The sequence below is a fragment of the Chroicocephalus ridibundus genome, chromosome 3, assembly GCF_963924245.1.
Source record: "Chroicocephalus ridibundus chromosome 3, bChrRid1.1, whole genome shotgun sequence".
Classification (NCBI taxonomy): domain Eukaryota; kingdom Metazoa; phylum Chordata; class Aves; order Charadriiformes; family Laridae; genus Chroicocephalus; species Chroicocephalus ridibundus.
The window spans coordinates 89,995,619-90,012,802 of NC_086286.1; the positions used below are offsets into that span (position 1 = coordinate 89,995,619).

The following is a 17,184-nucleotide window of genomic DNA, read 5'->3' on the forward strand; positions in this document are numbered from 1 at the left end:
TAAGAAGGCAGCTACCTTATTATTTGAGATTTTGAGATGTTTTCTGTTTCCATTCATTTTGAAGTTTTACAAATTACTGTATCTGCTGGAAAACGAGTTGATGCTGTAGGTTGCTTCAAGAGACTATTTGTTCGCCAAGTTGATCAACAAATGCGTTTTCTTTTCTTTACTTCTCAGAGGAATTCAATGACCGAATTTTGCGACCGGAGCTATCAGATACTGAAAAGATGTCACTTCATGAGGAAGTACAGAAAATTTACAAAACTTACTGTTTGGATGAAAGCATTGACAAAATTAGATTTGACCCTTTTATTGTGGAAGAGATTCAAAGAAGTAAGTTTGAATTTGAAAGGAATAATTTACATTGGAGTTTAAACAGCATTCTGTAATAAGGTGGAGACTAACCTTTACTTTTGTCATAGTCTTAAAAATTATTACCCTTTTGCTATATTGTGCTTAAGCTTTGTTTTGTCAGTTTATTTCCTTTCTTTGTGTCAGACTTATAGTAGCTTGCAAAGCAATCACAAACTCAGACCAGAAAAAAACCCAAACTTTATATGCCCATGTATATATCTCTATTTATATTTGCAATTTTTTTCTAGTTGCTGAAGGTCCATATCTGGATGTTGTGAAACTTCAAACTATGAGGTGTCTTTTTGAAGCTTATGAGCATGTCCTTTCTCTACTTGAGAATGTTTTTACTCCTATGTTCTGTCACAGTGATGAGGTAAGTGTGGAAGATTTGAAAAGTAGTCTTTAAGCAAGACTGTATTTTTTTTAGGATAGCCTATTTACAACAAGTATATACATGCAGAACTGAAAAATATGTCTTCATTTTCCACTTTAGTTAGCATGCCAGAGCTGGGACCAATCTCTGTAAGAAAATTGAATTTATTCTAGTTCAACACAACAACAACAGAATAAATAAAAAACTCTTCATTTTTTGGGTGTAACAATTTGTGTATATCACTGTTATTAGAAAATCCTCTCCACCCCTTCTTTTAGGATTGCAAATTAGATGTAGAACACTTTTAAGAATCTTTTTATTTACTTTTAAAAATATAACGGTACTTAAAGAAAGATACAAAGGTTGTATTTAAGTACCTTCAGCATTATGCATTCCGGCAGCTAAAAGTCAGGTGTCTGTTTTCAGGAAGGTCATTCAAAGCAATTTACTAGGCATTTGAGATTATTCTATGATGGGGTTCTGAATGCAAGTTTTAAAAAAACAAACAAACAAACAAAAAAAAACCCCACCAAACATACTGGGCTGACAGCTACCTAAATAGCTTCTAATAGGAAACACTTTAAACACAGGGGTGAGTCTGAATTCTTGTCCCTTTTAGAGTTTGTGCGTGCAAATCAGGTTGCATGTTAAGCTTCTTGCATTTATTGGAGGTAGAATATATTGATTTGTCCTGGGGATGGGTACGTAACCTTACTTGGCATTATTCTTAATAAAGTGTGTTTCTCAAAAATGGTTTTGGTGGTCACCTTTCCCATAATAGCTATAATGCTTCAGATGCTTGATGTTGATTTTATTTTTATTTTTAATGAGGAGGAGACATGGATTTTGGTGCTTAATTTTAGTTTTATTTCTGGTTTGGTTTTTTAATCCTGACACTATGTAAAGTAAAATAAGTAGTCCTGGGACCATGTATTGCAAATCTGTCCTGTCCTTTTCCAGATGAGTATTCTAACTGCTAGATTATGGTCGGCTTGTTTTTTTTACTTCTCTTCTTGTTTCCTGAATTCTGCAATGTCGTTGTATAGTAGCCCTTACCTCAGTTTGTCCAGTGCTTTCTTTGATACTTTATTTGTCTGTTGTAGTACTTCAGACACCTTTTAAGAGGAGCAGAGTCACCAACACGCAATTCAAAGTTTAACAGGTAGGTATGGTAGACTCTTTAAGTGTTTGTCTTTGGTTTTTAGTTAAAAAGGTCAAAATATTAAACCATAGGAATTTTGCTACTGCCTGATGCTAATTTGACTGAATTTTTAGCTCTTGTTTTTTTTTTTTCAAATGGACAAATTACATACTGAAGGAGCAAGCAATATTATGCAAGCTGTATCTTTGCTTTGAAGTGTTTTATGTTGAATTTAAAATGTGATTTAGACCTCAACATTTGAGAAGGTGAAATGGAAAAATAAATGTCCAGTGAGAATAAGCTAACATGGAAATAAAGTGGTGATTTAATTCACTGTATATACGAATACCATTTTGTTGGTTGGCAGCTGTGTCTTCTTGGATTTCAGGTCTTGCAGTGATAGGTACCATGCACCTTGCGTCTAACCAACCTGGTCATGCAGTGGGAATCTCCTCTTGTTGTGACAAGGATTTGCCATTTCTCCTAGGTAGAATATGTTTTCTGTCCCCCAACTTTCTCCATTCATTGCAGAAATGTATCATCAGAAGCATTGTTTCTGGGTTTGGACTATACACTTAAAGATCACCTTCAGGCTCCTTTGGGCCTGTGGAGAAGAGCAGCTCCTGTGGTATGGATGGGTGATCTTCCACTGTGGCGTTGGGTTGAGTAAGCTTGAGGTCTCATCGCTTCTTGTCTTTTTCTTTTCTTTCATCCATGCTGGATGGCGCAGTCATAGACTAGCCCAACTGAATGGCTCTTGCGGTTTAGCCAAAAGAAGGAAAAGTTCAGTAAGACAGCCTTTAATTTGCATAGGCTTGCTTTCTTGGTATGAATTAAGATCCACGGTATTATGGAAAATGCTAGTGTCTATCATCTTAGATTACAGCAATTTATTTAACTTTTTCTGCTTTCATTAGATACACACCTAGCAGCGGCCCTCTTGACTTGCAGCCTGCTGTGAGGTGTATTATTGCAAGATCACTTTCTCCCCTGCTAATGTCTTAAAAAAACTACAAGGTGGTTCTCTTCAATGTATCTGCATCTGTGACATCTATTATGTACTCCTTACAGTTCTTGTAGATCCGGGACTCAGGCTTTGGTGTAGTGCTTTCTCGGACTGGTGCTGACAAGCTTCCATTTCTTAGCAAAGAGGCATGAAAGGCAGCTAGACCAAACTGCATTTCTTCCCCCATGTGATACTCCACTAGGAATGGTGACCTTAAAACACATTCCAGCTTCTGTTGAAGATGGCTACAGGGTTTCATCCAGACATTTCAATCTGCCTTCTGGTATCTTTCCCAAAATTATTCATGTCAAGGGTTGAAAGTATCCTCTCGTACACTTCTTAAATCTAGTTAAAAGATGAAAACATTTAGGTCGCCACCTTGGTGCTTTGCTTTCCAGAACAGAAAGGGTGAAATTAAGGGTAGTCTCTTCCTGGACTTCTTGAAATAAATCTCTGGCTACAAAATAAGCAAATTTTGTTTGGGGACTGTTACAACATATTCCCTTGGAGTTCAAACAGCATCCATAACATTGCTGAAAATGTATCTGGTTTATATTTTAGAACAACTTGAATGCCCTGAGTATATATGATGGTTTATGATATAAGATACTGTATGTTCCTGGAGTGGTGCCTCTGTGATTGTTTCCGTGAAACAGAGGTCCTATCTGAAATGAGTTTGCCTGTTGCTTTGGAGTTTCCCTCTGCAGAATCTGGTACAGACAGTGACTGCCAAGGAAAAAAGAAAATTTAAAAAAAAAAAAAAGGTTATGGAATTATTCCAGATGTTATCCATATGCACATACCTCGTCCTGCCTTTTCTTCTCTTTTCTAGCATTAGTTCCAGTTGAGAGGAATGATATGCAAAGAGATGAGTTTTGTTTTCCTAATCTTTGATGCTTTGCTAGGGGTACTGTGTGTATATTGCATAGATACTGCTGGTTAAGAAGTCAGATCAAGTAGTAGATGTGAAATCCCAGTGGAATACACATGTGGGTAATGTGTTGAAAGATTTCACTTACTCTAAGACAAGAAAATTATAGAGCAGTTTCTAGAAAATACTGGTGGGAAAGTAGGAAGAAGTGACTATCGATGTGTAATTTGTGGTTTGCATCACTTCTTTGAACTATACAAAATAATCATGGCTTTTGGCGTAGAGATACGTACACACAAATAATGTGCTTTGTAAACTGCTAAGGTGATAGATGAGATGTCCCAAGTATTTCTGGAAAGTAAAGAAGTCACACTGAGGATATCCTGATAACTAGCAGTGGTTGTCAACAGTTTAACTCTGTAACTGGTATTTTCCACCTAATGTTTAATGTATGTGGCCAATGAAAACTGATGTATTAAGTTCCAATTCTGATGACTTAATTTCGGGTGTGCGGAAGAGAGGACAAGAATTCCTTCTCCCTCTCTCATATTTATATATTTGTAATACATTGTTACTACATTACTTAATGGTATTCAGTGTTGGAAGTCTAACAAAAAAAGAAAAGCCATTATGTGTGACTGCTGGATAGCTGTTAATATCTGCCTTGATTTTCTACACACCATGGCCACGTATAGAAATAGACACATCCTGATTTTTTCATCATTGAGATAGCAATAAAATTAAAGCATTTTTCAAGTAAAGGACCAAGCAGAAAAGATACTTAAAATTATGGGGAGTGGTTAGGAGTAAACCCCACAGAAATAAGTCTGTAAACAGTTGTGTGCAATGTAATTGTTTGTCACCATCAGTTCCAACTTGGTAGGTTATGCTTCCAGTTTCACAATTAACACGACTAAAGACGGTGTAAGATCCCTTAGAATCAGTTCCTCTTGTAAAACAAAATCTAAAATGTGAATCTTTTAATCCCATATCAGTTTGCCCAGAATTCAGTAGCTGCAGTGAATTAAAATTGTGTGTGTGGTGACTGTCTTTGTAGTTAATCCATTTAAACATTTTGGTTGGAATTACTGAGTTGATGGCTGAGGCACTGGTTCCATGTACCAGGTTATGTAGAATGTCAAAAATACATGATAGTTCTTAAAATCTGTGAAATAAACAATAAAAAAACACACCCCAAACCCCAACTATTTTAACAGTGTTTTTTACTATATCTAATATGAGGGGTGGGGTGGTGTTTTTACGTAAAGTAAGTCCACGGCCTTTTCTTTGCGTTGGCCAAATGAACTAGATTCCTACATGACTTGTGAACGTTGGCTGTAGAAAAAGTTAGCTGCTTGTTTGGCACCACAGGTAACTATAAGAAAATGAGTCGTTCTCTATAAACTGGTAGCTGCTCATCTTGAATGTCAGTGAAGACCTGAAAGTTTCAATAACTTAGGTTTTAAATTTAAATGCCACGATTGTGGTGATGAAATGTGCAGGTACCGTTTGCATTTCACTTCCGTATTTTTTTTTACATATTTTACATCAGGGACTCCTAATGGTACCATGTTTTTGATATAATCTGTAGTGTTGGTCAAAGCCTTTTCAGTTTTGTTGGGATAGGTCTGTCAAATTTGGTTGGGTTTTGGTTCGGTTTTTGGTTCCTTTTTTTTTTTTTTTAAACATTATTTTTTCATGGGCTCTGAGGTAATTTATGTGCCTGTTGTTGCAGAAGTAGCCTGAGTTTGGATGACTTCCGGTAAGTCTAACACTTGATAATTGTTGTGTGTTAGCTACACCACATCTATCATGACTGCATCACACAGCCTTTGTAACAGCAATTAACTGTCCGTTTTATTTAAAAAAACCAACATGTGAATGTCTTCTCTGGACTAAACTGCATTTCTCCCCACAACAAGCTTTACTCCTCATGTCCTCTTCGCAAATGTTTATAAATTTCTTAATTACTAATTTCATGAGTTTGCAATATATTAATATTGTTTGCTGTTAATTATTTATTTGTTCTTATTAGTTTTGAAATCTATTTGCATAACTTGACGCTTTTTTTTTTTGCCTGTGACTGCTAGCTGCTCCAAAGTTTCCTTTATTCCGTGTCACGTTTCCAGGTCCTGTTTGAGGTTTTATCCATTTAACTGCTTGTTCTGTCTTGCACAGCTGCGTCCAGGATGATCGTTGCCTAACGTTGCATGCAAACATAACCATTTTATAGATATTATCAAGCACTCAAACCCAGCAGTTCCCCAAATCAGTTCTCTCTGCAGCTTTTCTTGTGTCTGTTATAGGTTTGATTACAACATATGCTATTTTTATAATTTGCTCAAGGTAGTCTGTGATCACACATTAATGCCTTAATAGCTGTTCAATGGTTTGTTTTCTCATTACTTGTGCCTCTTTAAATACGTGCTATCCAAACTCAGAAAACAATTTTTTCATTATGGACTTTTCCTTTGAATTCATCAGAGCATCAGTATTACATATATTACTCATAGCATTCTGGAGTCTTGAGGGAAGTTTATCAACTTAATTTTGCAGGTTAGGAATTAAGGTATATAGACACTTTTTATCTTATGTGTGCCGGTTCAGTGCAGAGTTCTAGCTTGCTAGATTGTTGAGGAATAAGGAATAATTGAGATATAAGTGCAGTTCATTGATTTTTTTTTTTTTTTTTTTTAAGTGCAGCTCTATGCACTCAGCATTTCTCCTAATTGGGGGGTAGGGCTTTTAAGCCAAATAAAATGGTACTCTGACTTCACATGCATGTAAATATCTAGCTTTTCTGATACATCCAACTTGTCTCCTACTTCTTGACCCGTAGAGGTTTACAACAGCATTCTTCAGCTGCACAGCCCTGGCAGATCACTTGCAAAGATCTGTTTAATGCACTGAATGAGGCAGGGATCCTGTGGGAAAATTATTTTGCAACCATCCACAATTAAAGAATGTCACAGCGCACAGTGGCACTAATGCAATCTTTGGTTGCAATTTCCAGCTATAGAGTGAACAGCAATTGTAATTTTAAGAAATGTATTCCAGCCTCTTGTCATCGCATCATTCATCGGCAGTGTCAGAACCTGTAGACTCTCCACTCGGGGCCCTGCCAAGAAAGCAACTACAGAACGACGGTGTAATAATGCTGTTGCATGGTTCAGCGCTAGAGGGAGTGGGATACTTTTCCCAACGAGTTTTGTATATATATTTATTGACAGGTTTTGAAAGACTTGGTCTCTATGCTACACTGGCCACCTCCTCTCCTCTTTCTTCTCCCATGCCTTGAACCTGACCATATCCTAATCCCATCTATTCCCTTCCACCTAGCTTGAAGTTCTTTCTCCTGTTTCTACTTAGCCAGTGAATCTAGTAGATTTTCATACCGGTACCTGGGGTTTTTTTTGTATATGTACTTTTTTTCTTGCTTACCTTCTTCAAAATTTTGATCACCCTGTTGTCTGTCCGTCTCTGCTAACATCCCCATATTTTTTCCATGCTCATCTAATCTGGTTTGCGCTCTGCGTGCTTGCGCGAGTATTTTTTCTAAACCAGATGTATGTTCTTTCCATACGTTGTCCAGAGGTGTCTGTGTTACCTCTTGTTCACCAGTTTGTGTTCCAGATTTGTGTGTCTCCCTGTGGAGAGAATCCCATCCTAGTTTGTTACTTTATACCTGTTCCAGTTTAGTGATTGCTTCGTACTCATTAGGCATCATCTTCGGGCTCAGCATTAGGGCAGGAAGGGGTGGTTCCTAGCTATCGGGTCGAGTCCTGGCCCCATACAGCTCAGTACTGCAGTTACAGGCAAAACTGTATTCTGCCTTCAGCTGGAGCACGATCAGTGCAGGAAAGAACTAATCTGAGCCCAGATTACTTTTATCAAATCTTGAAGCTTGTGCAAATTAATGATTTTGCTCAAAATCTTGAGAACTGCACAAGCTTTCACAGGAATGATGAAAACTTCTTGAAGAGTCGAGCCAGAGGTATTACCCGTCTAGAAAAGCTGCCTATTTTTTTCTGAATAAGGTTTGTATTTTGCTAGCCCACTGTTTAAGCTCTTGAACAAGATTCAAGTAGGTCCCCAAAGTGAACAAGTTCAGTTCGGCACAATAACATATAGAAGAAGTTGTTTAAAAATCGAGTAAAATTGTTCAGACATGGATTTAGACTAACCGCAGTCAACCAACCTTATCTCTGGTTAGCAGAGATAAATAAGATAGATGGTGCCTGTCTGCTTTGGAGCTGATAATAATATGAGATAGAAAAAGCAAAAGATTTGGAAAAACAGTGGATTATTTATGCACTTTTAGTCATGTACACAGTCTGGATAAAATTATAAACAGGAAGATTGTTAGTAACACAGACATGCACATTTTGAGTCAGCAGCTGATGTTGTCAACATGGTTTTATGGGTGATGAAGACGCTTTAGCTGCTGGTCTCTCCTCTTCTGTTTGGTACTACTGTTCAGTAGTTCATAATTTTTTGTTTTAAAGGAAAAAACCACTCGGGATATTTTTTTGATCCTCTAAAGTACTTTTAATCTCAATTATCTATAAAGTTCTTTTGAATCTTTGATTCTGCAGTTCACTCTATTGATTTTTAATTCGCCCATCAACTATATTTATTGAATCAGCATAAGTAACCTCAGGCTAATTCCATATTCAACAGAAACATTTTTCTTTCCAGAATTGTTAGTGTTTCTACGTAAGAAGTAATCTTCGGTGTCAGGTCTTGTGTAAGGGCATAAGAATGCTATAAAATCTGTTCTCTCGGTAAGGAGTGTGCTTCCTGCCCAGTCATTTTTCTTTTTCCATACCTTGTTGCTTTTTGGATGCTTTGTCATAAGTGGCAAGACTTTAAAAAGTCTTCATCTTTCAGTCAGGCTAGCTCTTCAAGCCAAGATTCTTCAGTTGCATCTGTTTTCTCTCATGCTCAGTCTTGCTCCTTGCACATTCCTTTTGTCTGTCCCTAATGCTTAAAAGTCGTGATCTATCTTGAATCTACATACTTGTAAAATTCTGGGATGTTTATGCAAAAAAATGCATCCAACTACACCATTTACAGTACTTGGCATGAGTAGATAAATATTTAAATATGAGTACATGGAAAACAACAGAGTTTAATGACCTTCTTGGTGTGCGTGCCTGTACCAATACCACGATTTCTATGTCAAAACAAAACTGTGCTGCATAGTTAATTGTTTATTCTGTGTCCTGCATTACTGGGTACTATTATAAAAGTGTTGACGTTTGCTCATGGTTAAGTATATGGGAATCCCATCTCTCTTAAAAGTGTAATCAAGAAATTTTGCTGATCGATCGGAGAACAAATTTGCTGTAAATGAATTTCAATTTAAGTGGAATTGTTAAATATATTGGCTACTTGTTTATAGGGTTGTTTCTTTTATCTGCGAATGATGTGCAATGGCCTGCTGAGCTGCTGTGTAGTACTATGCCTTGTGTTGTGAACTCTGGCTTCTGTACCCCTAGGACCACACAGAAGAGAGGGGAATCATTTGGAATAAGCAGAATAGGTAACAAAATAAAAGGTGTATTCAAGAGTTCTGCAATGGAAGGAGCGATGTTGCCTAACTATAACTTAAATGAAGGGGAAGATGACTTTGTGAGTAAAAACTTTAGATTTGTCTTTTAAGTAGTTGTTGTTGTTGGGTTTTTTTCCTTCTTTACTTGAAAATGTTAAGTTTCTGCCTTTTCTGCTGTTTTACTTCACTGCAGAGTTTCCATGTGCTGGCTTCTGATTGAGTTGCCTTGTTTTTCCCTGTATCCAATCACAAGCCAAGGCCACATTCCCAGATAGCGTGCCTCTGAGCTTATTGCTTTAGTAGAGAGAAGTACTGAAAGTAGCAGTATCAGACGTTTTTGTAAACAATGAATTTTTCTCTAAAAACTTACCATGCCATTTTATAATTCTGGATAAAGATCACGAAGATGCTCAGAGGGCTGGAGCACCTCTCCTATGAAGTCAGGCTGAGAGAGTTGGGGTTGTTCAGCCTGGAGAAGTGAAGGCTCCGGGAGATCTTATAGCAGCCTTCCAGTACCTAAAGGGGGCCTATAAGAGAGATGGGGAGGGACTCTTTATCAGGGAGTGTAATGACAGGACAAGGGGTAACGGTTTTAAACTGAAAGAGGGGAGATTTAGATTAGATATTAGGAAGAAGCTCTTTTACTGTGAGGGTGGTGAGACACTGGAACAGGTTGCCCAGGGAAGTTGTGGATGCCCCATCCCTGGAGGTGTTCAAGGCCAGGCTGGATGGGGCTTTGAGCAGCCTGGTCGAGTGGGAGGTGTCCCTGCCCATGGCAGGGGGTTGGAAGTAGGTGATCTTGAAGGCCCCTTCCAACCCGAACCATTCTGTGATAGGACTGCATGCGTGGCTTTTCATCTGGTCATCATTTTTTTCATTGGGACCAGTACTGTTTAATATCTTCATCAATGACAGACAGTGGTATCAAGTTTGCAGAGGACACCAAGCTATGTGGTGTGGTTGACACGCCTGAGGGATGGGATGCCATCAGAAGGACCCAGACAAGCTCAAGAAGTGCGTCCGTGCGAACCTCATGAGGTTCAACAAGGCCAAGTGCAAGGTCCTGCACCTGGGTTGGGGCATCCCCCATTATCAGTACAGGCTGGGGAAGAGGGGATTGAGAGCAGCCCTGCCAAGAAGGACTTGGGTGTGTATGTTGATGAGAAGCTCAATATGAGCCAGCAATGTGTGGTCACAGCCCAGAAGGCCAACCATATCGTGGGTCGCATTAGAAGGACCGTGGCCAGCAGGTCAAGGGTGGTGTTTCTCAGCTTCTGCTCCTCTCTGGTGAGACTGCACATGGAGTTCTACCTCCAGCTCTGGACCCCTCAGCACAGGAAAGGCATGGACCCTTTTTTCTTTAAGAGGAGGGGAAAAAAAGGCAATCTTCTGTACAGGCTAAATCTTCATAGAAGTCATGCCTTTAAGGGGGCAGAACTGTTTCCATTAATTTCTTGGACAGTTAAGTTTTTGTTGTTGTAACTTCTCTTCTTGAGGTGAGATTCTGATGAAAATGGGTTAATTTTGCAGTATCGCTGTTGTAGATTCTGCTAGCCAAAGGGTGTGGAAGTATAATTCCCCTGTAGGAGAGGAATTAGTAGAAGTATAATTGAAGCAGTGGAGCTCAGAGAAGGAATACGTTTTTATGCCAGACCACAAGTTACTTGTGAGAAGTTGCTGAATTCAGTGAGAGACAGTCAATATAGAGTCTAATCCTTACTAAGGAAGGTTTGCAAATGGACAGAATGGTTTTAGCTTAGGCAAGAATGAAAAGTTTTACATGCAGCATTGTCTCAAATAACTTAAATAAAAGGAGGATACTACATTTTTACTAAAAGCACCTGAGACAAAGTTTAGGAAATACCTCAGTCCCTTCACTTGGTACGTGTGGGTGGGAAGAAGAAACGGGGAGAGAAAACACTGAAGTGTTGTAAGGTTACTGTGCATCTGAAGAGCTGGACAGAGCTGTGACCACATCTAATGAATGAACATTGAATATACAGAATTAACACCAGTAACGTCACAGTAAGTGCCGAGGTGTAGTTTCCTAGAAGGCATCACAGGGTCAGAGGAAGAGCTCTCTGGGACAAGAAAAACATGATCTGGGAAATGACGGTACAATTGTGAGATGGTGGCAGTGCAGTATGCTACAGACATCGGTGTTAATGTAAGCTTGGTGGATTCAAGTTAAATAGAAGGAATGGCAGTGAAATGGAGTTCTGTGCATTGTGACAGAAACGGAACAATGTCTTTTTTTTTTCTTTTTTTGACAAAGTCATGTTGGTTGCAGTTAAAGCCTAAAGGAAACATCCATTTAGTCTAAGGAGATCATGTAGGTATAGAAATATGTGCTATCAGCTTTCTGTGGCTCTTGGCAGCAGCTTTGTATGCTGCTACCATGATAATGCCAATTCCATTAAACCATGCTCAATCTTTATCAGCTAAAGGACTTGAAAGTGGGATTCATGCTTTCCAGTTTGCTGTAGTTCCAGGTGTTGTAAATTCATATGTTAAAATCTCCTATTTTAACTTTAACAAGTGGCAGTACTCCCAAGTCTGTATGTGAGACTTACTAAATTAGTGTACTTTTGAACTGCACCTTAACTCCAGCCTGTCTCAGCGTAGTTAACAGCTCTGTAAGTTGTGGTGGGCAGAGCGAGGTGCTCACTGCCGCTGCGGCGGGCGCAGGCTGGAGGCAGGACGATGGGCTTGGGTGTTGCTCCTCATCAGGCAGCGCTTGCCTCCTCGCAGGTTTGTGATGTTCTAGGAGCCCTTGCAGCAGGCTACATCAGATTCAAACAATTTTTATAAGGAAACAGGACTACTGTTTTTTCAACTGCTTGCTTACACTTGTAAAAATAAAAAGAGCTCTGGGCTGCAGGAATAATTCAATCCCAGTTGTGGGATTCAATCCCAATGGTTGTGTTTCACCTTGCAGAGCAAGTCAGATTCATGTGTCCACAACACACTCCATCACACTTGGCTGTGGGGTGGGAGACCTTCTAGCTTGGTGCACTGTTGGCTTCTGTCTTTTGTTGTGTTTAGATGGCTTCTTGGCCTGGCCTAGCATAAAGGTCAAGTCTTCAATTTGGGTCCTAGTATGCTGAAAAATGCAGTGCAGCTACGTCTGCTGGACCCAACATCTGCTGGACCCAAGTTGGTTCCTGTAGCATTCAGTCTGTGTCTAAGGCATTCTTCCAGCTGTCTCCTCTGGTACTTCTGGTTCTCTCTCTCCCTCCTCCCCTTCCCTGAAATGTCAGATATGGAACTTGATAGTTCTGTGAAAACTTTCGGTTCTCACTAAAAGTTGCTAACTTCAAATTAATTTGCAGTGGATCTAAAAATAGAAATTCATCTACATGAAGACTCCATTAGTGAAATGGAGGTTTTGTTCTTTTATTATTTAGTGATGCATACTCAAAGACTCAATTTATGTTTTGTTATTGTATATAAGTTTTGCAAAGGTACACTGTACCAATTAAAATAGAACTGTAGATCTCGATGTCTGAATCTTTACAGATTGAAGAAGGCGTTATGGTGATGGAAGATGATTCTCCTGAGGAGGCTGTTAGTACGCCGAATACACCCCGCAACCTTGCTGCATGGAAAATTAGCATCCCATATGTAGATTTTTTTGAGGATCCCTCTTCGGAAAGAAAAGACAGAAAGGAGAGAATTCCTGTGTTCTGCATTGATGTAGAGAGAAATGACAGAAGGGCAGGTATGCAATGTTGTGGATAAATAAAATGTCATTTAAATGCTATTTAAAAGTGAACTCAAAATATTCTAGTGTGCTGTATTCTGGTGGCTGTTGCAGTGTATTTTGCATACGTGTTCTTCTGATTTTGAAATAATGACTTGAACATTCTGAGGAAATCTTTTTGAGAGCAAAATGATCACATTTAGTATTTGCAAGTTGAGAACTGACTCCTCAGCATGAATCAGTTCCGTTTAGACTTCATGCCAAAGTTTGAGGCTTTCTCTTTCCAAAAATATTGATCCTATGATGCATGTCAGTAAACACCCGGCATGCTTTTCTTTCACCCACTCTGAACTTGGGGATAACCAACAATAAACAACTTCTTCTGTAACCTTAAAATATAATTGTTAAGAAATGAAAGTGTTTTGCTTATTAGGAACCATCCTGGCTTGCAGATAGTTATCAGTATCCAGATAGTAATGCATCCATATCGAGTGGGGAAAACAGCATCATCCTGGGGCTGCATAGATTTGTTAGTGAAACTAATACTTCCACAATAAGCAGGAAATGTTATTTAGTGATAATTTAGTTAGTTAGTGATATCTTCCAGCAGGAAAAAGAATCATGATTCAAGCTGACGGTGCAGAGGACTGTATTCAACAAATAGTATTTCTGTTAATCATTTGGTTAAAAGTTTGAAAATAGATATAACATAGTCAGCCCTGATAAATTTTGCAATTATGCAGTGCTCCATTGTTTACATTTTAGGGATCCCCTAAATGAGATGATAATTTTTGTGCTAGTACCATGTTTGTCTACCAGGTATGCATTTTAATTTAACACTTAAATTACCTGGCTGGGATTTTTTCTTTGTGTTACGACAATATGGAGGATATTAATATCATTGAGGTTTTTCCAGTAATAATCCAACATATCTTTGCTGTTGTTTAGTTCATTTGTCAAGTGGCATAAAACCTGGTTTATTTTTAATGTTGGTTTGGCTTTTTTTTCCCCCCTTAGTTGGGCATGAACCTGAACACTGGTCTGTCTACAGGAAGTATCTTGAATTTTATGTGCTTGAGTCAAAGCTAACGGAATTTCACGGTATGTTCTCCATCATCTGGAAAGCCACTTTCCCTCTGCTGTGATTATAATTCAGTACTGAGCTGAAATTTAAAATGATGAAACCAATGTTTGCTGCGTTACAAGAATAATTTAGTCTCCTTGATATCTTTTAGGTACATTTCCTGATGCTCAGCTTCCCTCAAAGAGAATCATTGGCCCCAAGAACTATGAGTTCTTAAAATCCAAGAGAGAGGAGTTTCAGGAATATCTGCAGGTATCAAACGAACTTTTGGAGTAAAGAATATTCTAAAACTAATAATATAAATTTAATAAAAGAATATCTGCTATTTTTTTTTTGCTTGTTTCCAAGTAACTTGGGTTGTAGAAAAGATCGAAGTGGGCAAACAAAACTTGTTAAAAGTTTCATGTGACCAAAACCAGAAATCTTTTTCAAATTACAATATCTATGCTACTATAATACTCTTTGAATATCTCTTTTTGCTATAGAGAAATTGAATTTTAAAGATTAGTTTTAAAGTACTTACACTTCTTTCTTTCCTTCTGTCTCAAAGAAACTTCTGCAACATCCAGAACTAAGTAACAGCCAGCTTTTAGCTGACTTTCTGTCCCCTAATGGAGGAGAGACTCAGTTTCTTGATAAAATGTTGCCTGATGTGAATCTCGGTATGTAATATGCTAGTTATTTATGCTGACTAATACTAATACTGTAGATACCGTGATTGAATGATAGTAGTAATGAACAGATAACTCTTGTGTGAGGATGTGGATGTAGGAAATAAGAATTCTGCTCCTTCACAGCCCTTAAAATTATAGCTCAGCAAGCAAGATATGCTGATACTTTTTCCTTGAACAAAAAAAGACATTTTGAGATTATGGAAAAAAAAAAGTGTTAATGTGGTTGCTTTCGAATTTTTGTGTCAGCAAGGAAAGTGATAAGATTTCTCTAACAAATTTCATAGTTCAAGAAGAGTTACAGTATTGTCACAAGTCAAATCTGTACAATAAGTCATTGTTTACAGTTGCGATGGTATAAATGATTTCTTAATATAAATTACCTTGGTGTGTTAGTTGATTAAAATCTGTTTATTTTAATCTGAAAACAGCAATATTTAATATTTCTAGTATTAGTGTTAAGATCTCTTTTAACATGAGCTACTCTATAGAATTTGAGGCAGTGATGTGTGATACAGGCAGGCCAAATGGAAACTGGGAAGTTGAGGAGTTCTCGATGTCTAACGTAACAGTCGTTAATAAATCCAAAAAACAGGCTGCAGTGTGCCTTTACAGCTTGGCTGCAATGTAGCTGTCTCAGGACAGTGGGACTGAGCTGGTAAAGTCAACCTCATGGCCATGGCATGTCTTTGTGTATTGTAGCACTTGTGGTTCTGGTACCAGCGTGGTCCAGGAAAGCCGTGTCTGAACTGTGCCACTACATTTCTGCTTCTCCCGCTCACGGTGTGAACCTGTTGGGGTTGGCCGTTCCCTTAGTGTGCTTACTAAGTTGTCGAATGATATTTCAGTGGTCGTCCTCCAGTTAAAGGGTTTTGTTTTGTTTCAGACTTCCCCTCTCGTTCCAACTGTGCATTGTTTAAAAAAAAAAAAAAGCCTATAATTGTGGTGTTTACTGTAATGCGTCTCGTATCTGAGACTATGCTTCACTTCCCTAAACATCATTTTAACATTTAATTTGGCATTTCAGTAGGGCTTTTTGTGAGAACGAGCAATTCTGTCATTATCATTTGATCATTGTATATACTTTCCAATGTAAGTTCCAAATTTAATGACCTAGATAAGAAAAATAATACTGTAAATGTAGTGTTTAAAATAAAACTCATCCTAGCCACTTTCATTTTTCAGCATTCAAAGTTACTATGCTGTATCCTGATAACCTTAACAGGATGGAAGAGCTGATTTTTAAGACCACAGCTGTAGTCTGTCCAATTTGTAAAACTTTACTCACCAGTATTTTCAAGACTGGATCCTCCCAGAATCTCTACAGATTCGCTGATCTTTTCAGGCAAAGAGAAGAGGCTCAGTTTTTGTGATTTCTTTTGTGACGAGTGTTTATGAATGTTGAAGAACTTAGATACAGAAAATACCCCAAAGTATTCAGATAATCATCTGTATATTTTTCATATTATAAGTATCTCATCTTGAAAAGTACTAAACATTAAGTTATAAGCTAGATACATGGAAGACTACTTGTGCCAAATTGGAAAAAAAAATAGTACAGATTTTAAAAACTATGCTATTTTTAAATTAAGTGTTAGACAATGAATACCTAAAATGTAGCAGAGCACAATGTCTTTAAGATCAGGCAGTCATAACAGAAAGCTTTTGTTTGTTTGTTTCTAATTATAGGTAAAATTATAAAATCTGTTCCAGGAAAGCTGATGAAAGAGGTGAGTAAGTCTTCCAGGTTGCCAACATTTTAACTTCAAGGACTAATTTTATGTGCTACTAACTTACAGGCTAGTCAAAAATTTGTTTAGTGTTTGTTTGGTTTTTTTTCCTACAATTATGCAAGTGACAGGTCACTCATATCTTATTTCAGAAAGGTCAGCATTTGGAGCCATTCATCATGAATTTTATCAACTCCTGTGAATCTCCCAAGCCTAAACCAAGTAGGCCTGAACTTACCATTTTGAGTCCCACTTCTGAAAACAACAAGAAGGTACAGTAAGTCATCTTCCTTCCCCACTTTACAGGCATGGGGAAAACGTATTATACTCTGAAAATGCAAAGAATAAACAGAAAAAACAATAAATATAACAGCTTAGCGATTTTGAGTTGTCTTTTCACACAAGAAAGAAAATAGTACTGCAGAGAGATCTGTCTTGAAAATATCAGTCTGAATGACTTTTGAGGGTTGGTTGTTGGTGGTTTTGGTTTTGTGGGGGTTTTGTGGCAGTGTTTTTGTGAGGGTGTTTTTGGTTTTTTTGGTTTTTTTTTGGTTTTTTTGTTTTTTTTTTTTTTTTTAATTCTTACTGGATTTGGAGGTGAGAATACAGAGTAGAGAGCCTGGGAAGTACAGAGAGAAGAGGGAAAGCAAAGGTATAAAATGGGGAATGTTTTCATGCCATACAGGAGTTTCCTTTT

At 38.0% G+C, this 17,184-nt stretch overlaps 1 protein-coding gene across 2 annotated transcripts in view; it reads left to right on the forward strand.

Moving 5' to 3' along the window:
- Positions 1–17,184, forward strand: part of SNX14 (sorting nexin 14) — a 56,487-nt gene that overhangs the window by 26,137 nt on the left and 13,166 nt on the right. Inside the window, exons 13-23 of one of the 2 annotated variants that reach the window (XM_063330048.1) lie at positions 178–333; positions 603–727; positions 1,831–1,889; positions 5,481–5,507; positions 9,247–9,379; positions 12,819–13,020; positions 14,020–14,103; positions 14,238–14,338; positions 14,637–14,748; positions 16,447–16,487; positions 16,640–16,759. In XM_063330048.1, coding sequence (XP_063186118.1) covers positions 178–333; positions 603–727; positions 1,831–1,889; positions 5,481–5,507; positions 9,247–9,379; positions 12,819–13,020; positions 14,020–14,103; positions 14,238–14,338; positions 14,637–14,748; positions 16,447–16,487; positions 16,640–16,759 — 1,160 coding nt within the window. The remainder of the gene's footprint in view (positions 1–177; positions 334–602; positions 728–1,830; positions 1,890–5,480; positions 5,508–9,246; positions 9,380–12,818; positions 13,021–14,019; positions 14,104–14,237; positions 14,339–14,636; positions 14,749–16,446; positions 16,488–16,639; positions 16,760–17,184) is intronic. The other variant, XM_063330049.1, reaches the window with a different exon arrangement.